Source organism: Periophthalmus magnuspinnatus, chromosome 15 (genome assembly GCF_009829125.3).
Source record: "Periophthalmus magnuspinnatus isolate fPerMag1 chromosome 15, fPerMag1.2.pri, whole genome shotgun sequence".
NCBI classification, from domain to species: Eukaryota; Metazoa; Chordata; class Actinopteri; order Gobiiformes; family Gobiidae; genus Periophthalmus; species Periophthalmus magnuspinnatus.
The window spans coordinates 3,953,179-3,970,221 of NC_047140.1; the positions used below are offsets into that span (position 1 = coordinate 3,953,179).

Genomic DNA, 17,043 nt, shown 5'->3' on the forward strand with positions numbered 1-17,043 from the left:
ATATAAACGGACATAGCTAACCTGCTAGCCGCCACATTACAATCAGGATGTGAGCATAGGCGCACTTGAGGCTCCATCGACTCTGGCTCCAATTCACTTTACATTAGAAAACTGTGTCCCTTCTCTCTGTAACTGCTGCTGTCAGACTCGTTGTTTTGGTCTTAAACTGTTCATTTTAACCCGCTCTACATGATCCTGGTGTTTTTATTTCACCATTGTGTCCATAACTCAAGATATGAACATTAATAAGAGACAAATCAGCTGCCTTCTTTCCCCAAGGTTGCTCCCGCTAGCGTTAGCAACAGGTTTGATTGACAGCGTTGCTAAGCGTCCGCCCCCTGCCAAACCAGCGGTGCGTGCAGGAAGAGGCATTACCTTCAACCTTCTCTTCTCCTTTGTCAAAGTTTTCTATTAGAATCTCCAGTTAAAAACAAATAAAGGGTCTTTAGTGTGTCATTTCTATTGTATACTGAAGGTGGTTTAAGATAGTCTGATTAAATGTTTATCCATTAGGGCAGAGTGATTTGGTAAAATATCATTTTATTATTATTATTATTTTTTTTTTCTGACAAGCATTGCGATTAGGCTTGCGACTTTTGTTTTAATAATAGAATTCTCTTCAAATTTCAAATTTAAATTCATCCAGGAGAATTGACAAAAAGACTGAAATATGAACAGATAAACTAATGTAAGGATCACATTTCAGAACATGTTTGAGGGCTAAACTGCAGGGTTAGCAGTTTTTATACAGAACAAAACTGAATATTTTGTAGTTTATGGAGGAAATTGTGGTACTGTACATCAGAAATTGCAGCCTTTGTGATTTGCTAACTATGTCCAATCAAACTGAGATTTAGATTTGATTGTGATTCACTTTGCAGCGCAATGATCCATTGAGTCATGATTCTTGTCTGACTATATTTGTTCAACTCTTCAACTAACTTGCAGTGCTAAATGTTTACATTCTACATACAAGTCAATAATTCAGAGGTGATGAGCAAAGTCAGAAATTGTACTCAAGTAAGAATACTGTTATTTCAAAATAACATTAAATAAGCAAAGCAAATGAGCAAAAACTATACAGCATGTAGTAATAATACAGTATTTGTAACTGTGTCAAATGTAAATACAGTACAGATATATGTTGGGTTTTTTTCAATCTTATATGAACAAATTATTTTAATGTGCAGTGTCTCCTTCAAAGCGTGCTCCCATGGCGACTTTTCCATTTTCTCTATTCACACATTGAGAGCCCGCATATTGGATTTTTGGACCACAGTATATCTCTAGAACCAAAATGAAGCCCTTTCTGATCATTCTTCATTTTTTGGAAATAAGAAAAAATATTTCAAGTTGGAGTTGTAAGCTGCAAAAGAATTCACAGCCAAAAAGTCTCCCACCACCAAAACACTGTGATTCAAAGGTGCCAAGCAACCTACAGCAGAGGTATGAGCTATCAAAGGTCAAAAAAACAAACCTCCAGAGCAAACGCTTCGTCAGTATGTTCAAGAATAGTGACAATACTCCATTATAAGGCTCGTTATCTTAACTGGACGAGTGACAGACTACACAGACATCTATTATTAGTAATAAATTAAAGTATAACATAACTTAACATACAGCATATACACGGACAGATATGATACACATTTGTTTCATTTATGAAGTAATTATTAGGTCTGAATAGTCTCAAATTTGGTGAAAATTATCTAGAGGAGTGGGGAATCAAAAGTTATCCTTTTTTTACATGTCTCATGGCCTTTGTGCAGCGCAGCTGCAAAATTTGCCTAAAATGATTGGAAATGAATTTACAATTCAAAAAAAATTCTCATCATTTGCATATACAAAGACAAATTTTCGTCAAATTTAAATCAGTTGTTGTTGTAGGTTCAGTTGTCCTGAACCTAATCAATGCGAAAGATTGGAATGGGCATGTTAGCGCCCCCTACAGAGTGGTGAGAAAAAATATTGCTTTTCAAACATTTCTGAAATTTTGTACATGATTTACGGTCTTTGTGTAGCACAGCTGGACACTTTGCCCAAAATGTCAGTAATGGCCGATTATTGCTTGTGGCTATAATAATAATAATAATAACAATAATAATATTAATAATAATAATAATAATAATAATAATAATAATAATAATAATAATAATGATTATTATTATTATTATTGTTGTTGTTGTTGTTGTTATTGTTATTGTTATTATTATTATTATTATTATTATTATTAATATTATTATTAATATTATTATTATTATTACTACATATGATGAAGCACTACTTAGGTACTAAGTACTACTTCCAGCTCAAAGTAATTTTATAATTTGCATTATTCACTCACTCTTGCAGAGTTGGTACATAACCTCTGTAGCCAAAGCTGTGGGAGGATTGACAGAAGTGACACTGCCAATCTGTGCCATCAGCTCCTCCAACAACGAGTCATTTACTCAACTTATTCACACATAGGTAAGGCTGGACAAGTGACTGGCTCAAGGACACCACAACAGTTTCAGATGATGGGCTCAAACCTTGAAGATGGTGGCAAACACTACTGAGCATTCTAACCCTATAAGAACTTACTCTATTTAGTATCAGCCCGTACAAATACAATTACATTTCCATTAAAATGAATAAACATATTTCTCTATGTAAACTGTCACAGCAATTGCAAAATGTGACCCGCCACTTTTTAATGCACATTTAGTTATTAGCTTAAAGATCAACGTGATTCCCTGTACATTTCACCTCACAGCTAATTTGCGCTAACATAAATATCAAACACAAGCTCCCTTCACCACATGCTGCGCCGTATCAAAGCCTTCCGCTGTCTAGCCCCTCACCCTCCGTGTTCCCGCCCTGTGACGCAGGTACATGACACTCACTACTACCCCTCATCGCTCACGCTCACTCCCCCCAACTTTTGCTCTTTTAGTTCCTTCCTCTTTGAACTGTTAGCTTCTCCTGGAGACATGCAAAATGATCAATCTTCCACCCTCCGTTTGCTCCTTTTCATCTCCTGGTGGTAAACACGGGTTACCACGGCGCTCAGAGGGGTTTGGGAGGTTAGCGGAATCTGCGTGGAAAGTTCATCTCATGCTCTCCTCGTCGAGGCAATCCGTGGTCTAAATTAGGATTCAAGGGAGCGCGCCGTGGTCCGGGAGGGCTCCAAGTCCATAAATCAGGACATCTTCAGCGCGCTCGTCTAGGCTGGAGATAAGGTTAATGGCCGTCAGGGATCCCATCAGTGAGGTGGAGATGGTGAAGTGGAGCGAGTTAGGCGGACGTGGATTCAAAGATAATAATGTCTCAGTTTAATAATATCACTGTGCATTGTACATAAGAACAGCACTGTATGGCTCTGTGTAGTGTGCACGCAGTATCAGTAAGAAGTGGATTTAATCTACTGGAGTGTGCTCATATCCTCCATGTTGCTATACTTCAGTATAGATACCACGATGACATAACAGACTGGAAAAAACTAAGGTTATTTTGTGTTTGCTAGCCACTGTGTACTACTGTAATACTGTAGGCTCAAGCTGATCGTGCAAGATAAAAAATAGAGAGAGAGACAAATTTTAAAAAGTAAAATGTTTTGTTTTGTTTTGGGTTTTTTTCTCTAAAGCTCTCTGAATTCATATTACAACCAAAAAAAGGCTTTGTTCATTGTGAATCAGGGGTCTCAAATTCGCGGCCCACGAGAGGATATTTTGTGGCCCGCAGGACAATATGAAAGTTTAATCTTAGTGTGGCATTCCCATGTTGCATGTAGAAAGTTCCCCCAAATCGGTAAACCCCAAACACACGTGTCACGCATGCTGTGTACCCCTGTCACAAAAGATTCAACAAATTACAATGTATATCCATGAAAACCACAAGAATTGGCATATTTCCTCAAGTATGTTGAAAACAGCAACGATGTTTGAGAAGATTTTAGCAAAGCTTTTTTGTGGAATACCTGATAAGCCCAGCCTCACCCAGACTCTGCCTCCTGCGGCACCTCAGCCAATGTAAGTTTGAGACTTCTGTTGTAAATAAATCATTGACTACTCAAATACTAAAATGATCATTAATTGAAGTTTTATTCACATTACCATTCAAACTTGAAACTTGAAATATACTGAATATTTACACATAAAGGATGGATAAATGGATGAAAATCTTTTGACATTTAGATTTATTAATGTCACTGTCTTCTGTGATTATCAAAATATATTCATGATTATTCTTTATAGTCAACTTTACTCTGCAGCCCTAACAGAAAATGTGAGAGAACATTTTCTGTCACCATATAACTTACTTCTTGAAAATAGTGGAATAAATTCAGGATTATTTGTGTTATATATAACGAATAAGCCATTAGTAAGAAAAAGGCTCCATGAGGTAACAGCCGCTACAAAAGACCAAGAGATCTTCACTTCACCCACACAGACACCTAACGTGCTGATTAAACATAGCCTCGTTAGCCCGTTTATAGACGAGCTAAATGGAGCTGTGTTTACCTTAATGACCAGTGTGAAGCGCTGGTACAGGTCTCTGCTGATTGGCTGTAGCACCCTCAGCTCTGCAGTGGTCCTGTTCAGGGAGAAGTACTGTGCATATGTGTTGGGCTGGCCTGCAACAAAGACGTTCAGTGTTACATGTACTCACTGCACAACCACAAGGGCAAAACAGCTGGAACGTGTGACATGTTTGGTCAGATCTCATCGATATTTAATGGAAGGTTTATACAAAATGTTGTATGAATCAAGAGCTCAGAATCAAAACATGTTTAGTTTTGAGGGGACAAATGAGGGACATGTTTAGTTATATGTAAAATGTATATAACTCGGATATATAAAAAAAAAAAAAGTATATAACTCAATAATTATCTCAAAAATCTATTTATAATTACCTATAAAATAAAACCATATAACTTAATACAGGATTTTTTTCAGTGGGAAACATAATGTTACAATGTACAACTGCAAAACAATCTAAAAAGACCTTTAAAAGTTGGTGCTCAAGGCTCTAGGTGACAATACAAATTCATGCTTTCTGAAATGTCTTGCCTAAGGACACTACAGCAGTTTTGCTACTGGCGTCCCACTGTGGCACCTGATATTCCCAGTGGTCTTCCATCCTGTCCATCCCAAGTACTAACCAGGCCCAACCCATCCAAACTTCCGAGATTTGACGAGGTCCGGCTTTCACAAGGAGGTTTTGGCCACAGGAGATTAAATGAGAAGTGAAAAAAGTCAGTTGAAAAAGTCAAATATATTTTGGGAGCCCGCTGGGTATACCAGTTGCCACAGTGGAGCGCCAGTGGCAAAAACTTCTTGTGTCCTTAGGCAAGATGCTTCACCCATCTTGCCTAGTATGAATGTGGTGTGTGTGGAGTGTTGGCGGTGGTCGGAGGGGCAGATGGCGCAGATTGGCAGCCTCACTTCTGTCAGTGGTGGTAAGATTCTACTGCTACTGAGTGTGGAGTGAATGAATAATGCTCTGTAAAGTGCTTTGGGACTTTTTAAAGGCTCTATATAAATAAAAATGTTGCCTCAACTGTAAAAAACTTTCCACTTTGATACGTTAATATATCAACAAGCTCAACAACAAGAAAATGCTTTTTTTTCCAAGCTTTCAGTAGCATTTGCCTCAACTTGGATTGCTGCCATCATATTTGAAAGATGTAGCAATTTCACAACAGTGTTACATCACAAGTTTTATACATAACTCTAAATTATACAAAACTGTGATGTGGCCAACAAAGTCATCATGAGTGCCAAAGCGTGTGATATAATTCACTCACCGACCAGGATGGAGTAGAGGATGCGCGGCCTGTCCGATGGGGGCTGGATGTTTTGGTCCTTGTCCACCGCTCGGATTTCCGGGGTCACATTGAGAGGATTCAGCTTTTTCTGGAACAACGGGTGAGAAAAAAAAACGTAAAAACAAAATGCCAACGGACTAGTTTGCCAACCCTCAGCTGGCAGCGGTGCAAAGCCTGTCACAATAGCTTTATGTATCCGGAGGAAATAATAACAAAGGGGGTGATGATGCATTATTTTGTTGTCTACTTCCAAACTTCAAAATAACATTGCAATTCTCCGGAGATTAATTTTCACAAAATGCAAATGGCTTAAGCTTTCGTCCCGGATTGACCTGCCCGTGAACTCCTTTTACTAATATGATAATTAATATTCTGTTACGCTAGCCACTTGTGCACACAGGGACCCGATCTGCAAATTTGTATGCAAGACCAAATCTACAAGTTTGTCCGAGTAATTATCGTGTTTTAGAAAAGTGATCACAGGGGAATTCAAGTCATTACAGATGGCTTTAACATGCTGAAATATCTGAGCGTTTCATAAAAGATATAAAACTTCTTTTAAAAATGGGTCACTAGAATTCCTGATGTGGTAGCAAAACTAATGTGGAGTGATTTGGGGTGAGGGTATAATACAATGTTATGAGATCTCACAGGAACAGAATTCATCCAGGGAAATGCGATGCTGTAGGCTACTAATTATCCAGCGTTTCTTTGGTATACACTTCTGCCTTTATGTCTACGCAGAGGTAGAGGAGAAATCCCAAACCAGTTTTCAGGTAAAGGCCACGTTACTTAATATAACTGAAGATGAAGTAAACGAGCTCAACTGACTTTAATTGTACTGCTCTTGATTCTACATTAGTCACTTCTACTACAATCGCTGCTACAACCACCATTATCTGTGAGTACTACTACTGTTACTATTACGCAATAACTTCCGCACTACTGCATTCTATACTTGTCTTTTCATACTATTAGGGAAGCATAATTCAGCATAGGGTGGGTGATATTGGCAAAAATGTCAATATTCTGATGACACTGGAAAGGTAATTCATCAAAATGTGCCAGAATTGTGTTTGAGGTTCAGTCATTGTGCACAAAATAAATAGACCGCAAGTTTATAAGAGCATTATTTCCAACTCATTGTTCATTATTAGGATTATAATCAATGTCAACCTTTGCATATCTTCATAAGCACAGTTTCAGTAGTACTGGCCTTAGTATTGCCACGGGCGCCGCCATTTCCATTCTGGTTATATGATTTAGCACAGGGCTGCACATCTCAACAGCAAATAAGTTTTATACAGACAAAGCCGTTTTCAAGGCGACCAAAGAAAGAGCGCATTGTTAACGTGCTGGTGCCCATGAACATTGAACATTTTATACAACCAATATTATGTAATATTGTGCTGGTGAAAGACCTTTCTCCATGTATCGCTGAAATAAATGGCATTCCTGCTCAACTTGAAGTGCCAACTGCAAGAAATGCAGGTTGGCAGCAGTCAGATGAAGTGAAGATGAAGTGAACGGAGTGGAATAATGTGAATAACTTCTTTATATTGCCCACTTCTGATTGAGCAATGGCAGGCTGAGTGTAATATACCAAAACATATATTTTTCTCTTTTAAAAAAGAGTAAAAGTAAAATCAGCAGTGAGCATACAATATAGACTGTATATATAAATGGACATAGCTAACGTGCTAGTCACCACGTCTGAAATAGGAAATGATCATGGTTGTGCTTCTAACTCCATCAACTCGCCCCTCTCTCTGTATCTGCTGCTGTCAGACTCATCATTTTGGTCTTAAATGTTCATTTTAATCAGCTCTACATGATCCTGGTATTTTTATTCTGTTTTTGCGTTTGTAAATCAAGATATGAACATTTATAACAGACAAATCAGGCACCTTCTTTCCCTGAGACGTTAACAAAAGCCTTGACTGACAGCGTTGATAAGTGCCCACTCCCTGGCCAGCGGAAAAAGGACGTTACCTTCAACAGTGTCGCTCCGGATTGGCTCTTTGGTTGCTATGATACTCACGGTTGGAATTCCAAATAAGGAACTTGGCTCTAAATTTTCCCCTATAGCTGCTAGCCTCGATGAGCTTCATTTGACTGGAGCTGGACTTTATGGGCGACTTTACACTCACTTAGTCCACTTCTTTATACAGTTTATGGTACACACACATTTTTTAAACTATTTAGTCTTTCCCCTATCTATGTCATAAGCCAGCGTATATTTAGCACATCTTTACAGCTCCAACATGCACCTCCATATGTCCAGTACAGTGACTGTAACCATGCTGAGAGCTTGTACTGGTTTCCCACATGGCTCACACCAATGCACCAATCCTTTACTCAGAGGGCTGTATTTACCTCCATCAGCTCTGCAGTAATCTCCACTCCCCCTCCCCTAAACCAACCCGCCCCTCTCCCTTTTACACAGTCTGGAGGTGCCTGGCTGCGCTAAACCCAATCCCCCTGGCTCTGCACAATGATGATTAGCTATAATACCCTTCTCTAGCAGTCATTATCCAAGAGACTCCAGAGCACATGCTACACACCCCTGGGGCCCTAAATAAATACTCATCTGCTTAATATTATCAGTAAACCCATGGCAATTCATTACAGTAAACTTGTCAATTTCGAGAAGACAGGACTTGAGTTAGATTCTAAATGGTTATGCTGCGAAATATACACTAAAATTGGCAAATAACTAAAGAAATAATCATTTTTTTAGAGGACAAAACAGTATTGCTAAGTTGTTAATTAAATATATCTGCTCGCTCGCTGATATTTATTACAATTAACTTGCCAATTATGAGAGGATTAGACTCCCACTAGGCACAAAATGAGTGATTACACTTCAAAATCTAAACTGAAATTGGCGAATAATAACAGTGTGTAATCTATTTTTAGAAGGCAATATTGGGAGTATGTTGAAAATTGTCATTGCAAACTAAATATTATCTGTTCTCTTATTGATATTAATTAGAATAAACTCGATAATTATGAGTAGACGTGACTGCCGTTGGTTTCAAACTGGTTACACTGCGAAATCCAAGCTCTAATCTGCAAATAAATCATGTTTTGATATATTTTTAGAAGGCAATATTGTAAGAGCGTGGAAAGTTGTCACTGCAAACTGGGAAAGGAATATTATCTGTTTAGACATTGATTAATTATTTGAGAAGACAATGTTGTGAGCATGTCGAAGCTGTAAATTAAATAAATCTGTCCGCACATTGGTATTAATTGCAATAAACTTGTCAAATATGAGTAGATTAGATTCCCATAAAGGTTCAAAATGATTGATGACACCGCGAAATTTAAACTGATAATATTTTGTAACCTATTGCTATAATTGCGTAGAAAGTTACAGAATAAACTTGACAAATATGAGGAGACTAGACTGCTGCGAATTTCAAAATGGTAAAAATTCTGTTCTGTCAACTGGGCCAAAAGTTTCTGAGTGAAGACATTTCTCTGCTCATCCAAGCCGCTTCTTCAGTTCATTTCCAAGAACTGAGGGATTACACAGACGAGATTCAAAATGGTTACAGTGCAAAATCCAAACTGAAATCTGCCACAAATAATCATCACTTTGTCTCAATTTTCTGAAGGCAATATTGTAAGCATGTTGAAAGTTGTCACTACAAATAAATGGAAGATTTTCTATTCAGCCATGTATGTTAATTACAATAAACTCAACAAATCTGAGCAGCCTAGACTCTGCTGTATCCAAAACCATTACACTGCACAATATAAACTGAAATCTGCAAAGCCATAAAACGACATACATTGCATTAAATTACCATAAAAAATCGTGTTGATTTATGTTAAAATGACCCATAGATTATTCAGAGGGCAATATTGTGAGCATGTAGACAGTTGTCATTGCCAACTACAGAAAAAATAAGCTTATGATTATGAAAAAGCTTCAGCTCACGTGGCCGTTGCTCCTGGGTCTTGCACACTTAGCAGTCTGCAAACCTTTTGTAATAAATTATACATAACTCCAACCAACTGTGAATGGGAGGCACTCAGAACCTCTCCACTCTGCAAGGCTCTGGCATGTTGTGCTGGAGACTGGACACAAAGCTCTTTAGCCGCGATGTGTACAACCTCTGACCTCCAGCTTTAACACGACTGAATGATGCTTGGAAGGAAAATGCAAAACGTATTTCCAAGCCCATTATCCAGAAGTGGGCTGAATACAAGATAAAATATAAATAGTGTTTCCTGGTATTAATGTTGGAGTAGATTCACTTTTTGTACGCTACATGAAGATCTAGATATTTAAAGACGCTGTAGATGATTTCACCGCCTTAAAAACACGACAAACAGATTTAATTTTGCAATGGTCCAATGTTATCCCTCACGTACCTTATGCATCCCAAGCGCCCTAGTTATTCAGCGTAGAGTTTATAAGCGCTTTTTACAACTTTTAGATACGTGTTTTGCCATCACAGTAAAGCTCACAACAACTACCAAGCTAACACACACTTTCTGTATGTCGGACACGTATGACACGCTTTATAATTAGTTGCAGACAGCGTACAGCGGATATATTTTGACCTCAAGAGCTGCTTATACAATATATCTGTGGAGCTGCTAATTGCTATCATTATCAAATATGAGGGGAAAAAAAGATATTAAAAAAACAAACAAAAAAACGATATGAGGAAAAATTATGAAATTAATAATAAATACCGTAAATTTCGGACTACAGAGCACACCTCAATATAAGCTGCACCAGCTAAATTTGAAAAGAAAATCAATTTTGTCCATATATAAGCCGCACCTGAATATAAGCCGCAGGTTTTCATATTGTAACATGAGATATTTACACAGAAAGACGGTGCACCGACACACTTTTTTTTAAACTGTGCATGAAAATTGGCACCAACACGACATCAACACGGATGAACACATCTGCAGGTTTAGAAAATAAAGCTGCACCAACACGGAAAATCTGCTTTTATTTCCTCTGAAAACTTTTGTCGTCTTTTTACATTGACCAAGTTGGATTCATTGATGCCGAGCTTACGTGCAGTGGCTCTATTTCAGGGGTCGGCAACCCGCGGCTCCGGAGCCGCATGCGCCTCTTTCAGCCTTATACTGCGGCTCTGCGTGGCTTGGGAAAATAAATTTTAAGTATTTAATTGAAGTGTATTTTATTTCTGTTAGCTCTTTTTTATTGTAGTTTAAATTGGAAGATTATTATGATCTTAAAATAAAATTATATTTTCTTATTTTTCGTTGCTCAAAATAAGCGTCACACTCGCGGAACAATGTTAAAAACAAACACCGCTCACGTCTCACAAACACTGACACAGCTCACTGTCCTGCGTAAAGAGCCCTGATTTTCAGACGCTGTGCGCACAGGGGTCAGGAGCAACTCTCACCCGTCCCTAATGACACACTAATAAGTCCGTAGATGTATCATGAAAATCCTGCTGGAAATCTATTTGATGTAGTAGCAAGTTTATTATCTGCTCTTGTCTCCGCGATGACGTATCACGTATAACACATCAGACACGACGCACAAAAGTAGAGCCACAAGCGAGTGAAAATGAGCCAAAACAAAAGTCTTTGGAGAGCTTTTAACAAAGGGGAAAAGGACAACTGAGGAGCCAGAAGAAGAGACTACGATCTCCAAGAAAAAGAAAGATAAATTTAACAGACAATGCCTACTTAAAATCCGGGTTTGTCGCTACAGGTGACTCTCACGCACAGTCCGCTCTGCGTAACATGCGGGAAAAGCAAATGAGACAATGAAACCTTCACAACTGCTTTGGCACATGGAGAATAAGCACCTGGGATTAAACGATACGCCTTTAGAGTTTTTTGTTTTTTTTTAAAGAAACTGCGGAGCAGAGTAGACATAATCACATAATCAGCGCAGAGCTAACACTGATGCAGCGGTTTGGTGAGTTGTATTTTTTTATGCACTTAAGTTGTTTTTGCCATATTTATCTGCCACGTGTAGAAGGCTTGTCCGTGAAAATAAAACCTACATTATTCCGTTATATTATTATTATACACAGTGTTATCTTCATTTTAGATTTCAAAAAGTATTTGCGGCTCCCAGTGTTTTATTTTACGTGGAAAGTGGGTCCAAATGGCTCTTTGCGTGTTAAAGGCCGACCCCTGCTCTATTTCCTTCTTTATCTTAAAAACTGCATCATATCCATTTCATGATGCGCAAAATGATCGTTCAAAATCAAAACTAGTGAATTCTTCAGAGCAGAATCTTTCCCCACGTCTGTCTCACTTTTACGTTTACAGCTAGAGAGCGCCCCCCAGGGGCCGTTATCCAGTAAAATTCCATAAATAAGCCACACTGCTGTATAGGCCGCAGGGTTCAAAGCGTGGAAAAAAGTAGCGGCTTATAGTCCGAAATTTACGGTAAATATATAAATAAATAAATAAATAAGGCAAAATAGCATGGAGACATATTAAGTAAATGTTGATAGATTTTTTTTATAAACCATCAAATGACTTGTCAGTGTAAATTGAAGCACAACAGCTGTTCTTGGAAGATTATTATAAGAGCCGATAATTAGCTGTTTTGAACGCCTCAGCGACTAAGAAATTAATTATTATTTACACCCTAACAATTGACAACATGACAGTTTAGTTAGCAGTTTAGCAAATAATCCATTAAATGCAAGAAAAGGAGATTAAAATGCAATATATACTGTGGTATTTAAAAAGCTCTCATGGTACGCATATACTACTATACAATACAAATGACTACACTTTCAGAGCTGTGTTTATATGCACAACAGAAATCTGATCTTTATCCAATTTCTGGAGTTAGGAGATCATTGAAATGCCAAGTAAACAGTTACATGTGATGTGAGTAATCTGATTTCCCACTGTTCACACCTGAGCAGGGTTTGACTGGGTAAATTAGGCAAAAATGACAAAAATGAAATGGAAATTGAAAGTTATTTTAAAATTCATTGCTATGTCCAAATACTACAGTTACTCACACATGTCACCAGTTCTTTTGGATAATCAGATTTCTATTGTACATGTTAACACACACCTAAAATCTGATCTAATTATTAGGTTATCCGATTACCCTTACCAGATTTTTACTGCCCATGTAAATGCACCCAATAATAAAAAGTAGAATTTAAACAGCCAATATCTTGACCTTGCTGCCTCCGCTGAACTAAGGTCAGTCTAATTTATTTCCGAACAGCTCTACAGCATGTAAAGTCATTCATACGCGGCCGTACCACACATGCATACCAAATCTGCCCTATCCAAACACTACAGCTGCCTGACGCCTGGTTCTTTATCTGGTGCTCCCAGGCTCTGCTCACTATCTGTCCCCAGGTTTGTCTTGTGTCTGTGGGCTGCAGCCGTGCAGAGCTGTCATCCCAGGTCAGCTCACCTCCAGAGCCTGTGCCGCATGGCCCAGCAGAGCAGAAACGCCCCAGGAATTAGTGTGCCGCATGGGGGGAGGATGACTGAAGCGATGGGGAGAGCAGGAGCAAGACAGCGCTGTTACGCTAATGTCAAGCTATATATTTGTACTCTGTGTTGAATAACAGCAACTTTAAATAACTCAAAGACAGAGTATGTAACTTTTCCAGCAAAATATAGACTAAAGTAAACTTTCTCTTTTTATGTATACTGCTCTGAACTGTCACTGGGCTTAGTTTGGCATAAAACTTATTTATCGCCGTAGAGAATGTTCCGGAGAATGGTTTAAATTCCTATTTCCATGGAACCATGTGGGTGACGTGCCACCTCCAGAAAGTTACATAGTGTACCTTTAAAAGTTTTTGCTGCATCACCTGGGAGTTTAAAATGAGTATCAGAGGTAGGGGTAAGTATTCCAAACTGTGTTGCTATGAGGTCCACCATTTTAATATGAAAATAAGATATTGCTTTAAGTAGATGTAATGGTGTAACCACAGCAACATGTAGGGCCAGCATGCAGTACAGACAATATGGGAAAATGCCAAGGGTGCAGAAGGACATTCGTGTGGAGGTTAGAGAGGCTGATGGTGCAGAGTGGAAGCCTCACACTCAGGATCACAATAACCTGATATTTAGGATACTCAAAAACATATTGAGATATTCCTTTATGTCACTATTGCCCGCCCTTACCAGCGCTGAGTGCAGAGAGAATGAATTATGACTATGGGATTGGGAGAGGTTTTCAAGCCTGTAGAGCACAATACAAGTGTAAGATCTATTTTACACTCAACACAGCAGCTGTGGTTCACAGGGGTTCACACGATTACACAGAGAAGTGCTCTAATCACCTAAAACACTCTCCAGACCGCTGCAGCATCCTGACTGTGATTACAACAAGTCTTTCTATGCCTGTTTAAGCCAGATTTTCAAGCTTGTGTGTTTTAGAACCTCAGGCAACCTCTGGAAGACCCTGGAGACTGAGAGGACAAGGCAGGCTGGGACTTTGGGGTATGTTGCATGTGGAAAATTCAAGGTAAAGTTGTTGTACCTGATTTGTACTGTATTAAAAACAGTGGTCCAAAATGTTTCCTCATTTACTGCAGCTTATGCCTTTCACTTATCCTAACCACAATGAGTTTTAACAACTCTCAGAAAGTGTGGAGTTTTTTTACCGCGACAGTAAAGCTATCAAAAACTAGCATGCTAACAAGCACTTCCTGATTATCTAACAATATAATGCTGATAATTAGATGCAGACAGCAAGCAGCGGCATATGTTGACCTCAAGAGCTGTTGTCTGTGCTGTGGCAAGATAGATTTTGCTCAAATATATGCATACAAAAAAATACATACAAAAAATCGGGACAGACCAGCTTTGCGGACGTCTGTGTGAGGAGTGGGTGATACTGACAAAAGCGAAATTTTAATATTTTAACAATGTATCAGAAATGTGCTAAAATGCGCCTGTAAATTCTTGGTTGAGGTTCAAGCCTCATAAAAAACATGAGTGGATCATAAAATTAATCACAAAAAGGCAGATATCACTTTATACACTGGATGTTTTCCTTCCTCAGTTTTCACTTTAATGTTTTAAAAACAGACTTTACACTATATAGTCTAATTTTGCATATGTCCAAAACAATAATTGCAATGTTACAATTTTTTCAGTATAGTTCCCATCTCTAGTCTATGTGAAGCAAATGTTCATGTATTCATCTGGAAACCAAACTTAACATGTTGTTGCACATTTGTATGAAGCCAATGACACTGTGTTGGTGCACTGATGGCACTGATGGCACTGATGGCACTGATGGCACTGATGGCACTGATGGCACTGATGGCACTGTTGGCACTTGTCTCGTCTGGCTCTTACCGGATCAGTGAACTCGGGGATGGCCACTCGGTAGGTCAGCGGAGTGCAGTCCTGGGTGTTGTTGACACGGTTACACGGTAAAAACATGGGGCCCAGGTCATCTCCATCCAGGACGTCAACAGTCAGGGTGGTGGTCGCGGTCTTCCTGTTGGGGGGGTAGCCTGCGCGGTCCTGGGGGAGGAGCAGAGAACATGTTAGGGGTGGTACTGCATGTCCCATTTGATTTGTGTGTTTGTGCTATGGGACAGAACAATCTGCTATAGTGCGCCAGACACCAGAAAAGGTAAGTATTTAGTCTTAACTGCATTTGATTTAAAATATCTGTATGTAACCTGTATGTAAGTTTAAAAATAACCTACAGAATTCAGTCAGCAGAGGCTACACTAGCACTGATTTGTGATTAGCTGCTGGTGCTAGAGTTTAGGTGGTGAGGATTCAGACCAGAGAGAGTCCTTTTAGGTTTAAACCAACTGGATTTCAGCATTGAACCTGGCAACCCAAATGTGAGGCTGATGTGAGTGGATAATCACCTTGAGAACCAAAACACCAAATTAAATAAATAATCATGTCCATTGTTTTTGTTTAGAAATAAAACAGCATTACACCCATTGCTCACTAGATTTTGTTCAGTTTACTTCACTTTCGGGTTGGTCTTGTTCACATACGCTACGCATCATTCACCCCAAACACCATGAGCCACGTGAGAGTCCATTAGCTGAGCCCTGTGAAATCACACGCACTCGCTCATTTCCCCAGTGCTGTCCATGAACGCCGTGGTCTTCTTTTCAGCTGTGGTTAAATACACCATAAGGTTGACAGCGGAGAAAAAGCTTTTTGAACGACACATATACAGACCCAGACCCACCTGCGCAGACAGAGGCCGGATGAGACGTATCGCTGATATTAAGTTGATCCAAATTGCCTTGTCAGAAGAACATGTCAAACAGCAACTCTGCAGCTCCCATTCATACAACTGTACGACATCCGAGCACTTTTTTTTACACAATTTCGAGCACTGTTACTGTCACCGCGGACCGCATAGATTGGCATGAGGTTGGCCACATTCACACTACACTCGCCCCACTCCGGAGTGCAACTGGAGCTGCTCGAGACCACCTGCTTCAAGTGCTCTCGAAGCAACTGTTTACTGCTAATCAGAATGTGACTGTTGGGTTCACACTGGGTTTACATCGACTTAACTCACACTGGGTTTACATCGACCTAACTCACACAGGGTTTACGTTGACTTAACTCACACTGGGTTTACATTGACCTAAAGGACCTAACTCACACTGGGTTTATGTGAGTTTGGGTTTACGTCGACCTAACTCACACTGGGTTTATGTCAACCTAACTCATGACAGTGTCAAAACAACCTTAGACAAGCATTTACCTAGACTGGAGTAATTGTTGGTCCAAATGATACTCTACAGTGACATATTGTAAAAAGATTTTTGAGCAATATTTTTACACGTGCAATAAATGTTCATCTTGTACGCTGCACATACTTGACTGGTAGCCTTCTTTTGCTTTCCTATTTTTCCTAAATAGAGCTGCCTTTCTGAATAATCAGATAAAAAAGGGTATATAGTCATCATCAAATTATAATTTTAATAATACATAAATGACTCAATTTAAGGCAAGGGGGACCGGAGGATGTGTTCCAATTACAGGGGAATCACACTCCTCAGCCTTCCCAGTAAGGTCTATTCCAGGGACTGGAGAGGAGAATCCGACCGATAGTCTAACCTCGGATTCAGGAGGAGCAGTGTGGTTTTCATCCTGGTCGTGGAACACTGGACCAGCTCTATACTCTCCATCGGGTCCTTGAGGGTTCCTGGGAGTTTGCCCAACCAGTCCACATGTGTTTTATGGATCTGGAGAAGGCATTCGACCGTGTCCCTCGTGGTGTCCTTTGG

General features: G+C 39.3%; 1 protein-coding gene across 1 annotated transcript in view; it reads right to left on the reverse strand.

Moving 5' to 3' along the window:
- pcdh15a (protocadherin-related 15a) overlaps nucleotides 1–17,043 on the reverse strand; it is a 301,030-nt gene that overhangs the window by 196,678 nt on the left and 87,309 nt on the right. Inside the window, exons 8-10 of the mRNA XM_055227140.1 lie at nucleotides 15,125–15,295; nucleotides 5,789–5,897; nucleotides 4,503–4,615 (exon numbers count right to left, since the gene is read on the reverse strand). Coding sequence (XP_055083115.1) covers nucleotides 4,503–4,615; nucleotides 5,789–5,897; nucleotides 15,125–15,295 — 393 coding nt within the window. The remainder of the gene's footprint in view (nucleotides 1–4,502; nucleotides 4,616–5,788; nucleotides 5,898–15,124; nucleotides 15,296–17,043) is intronic.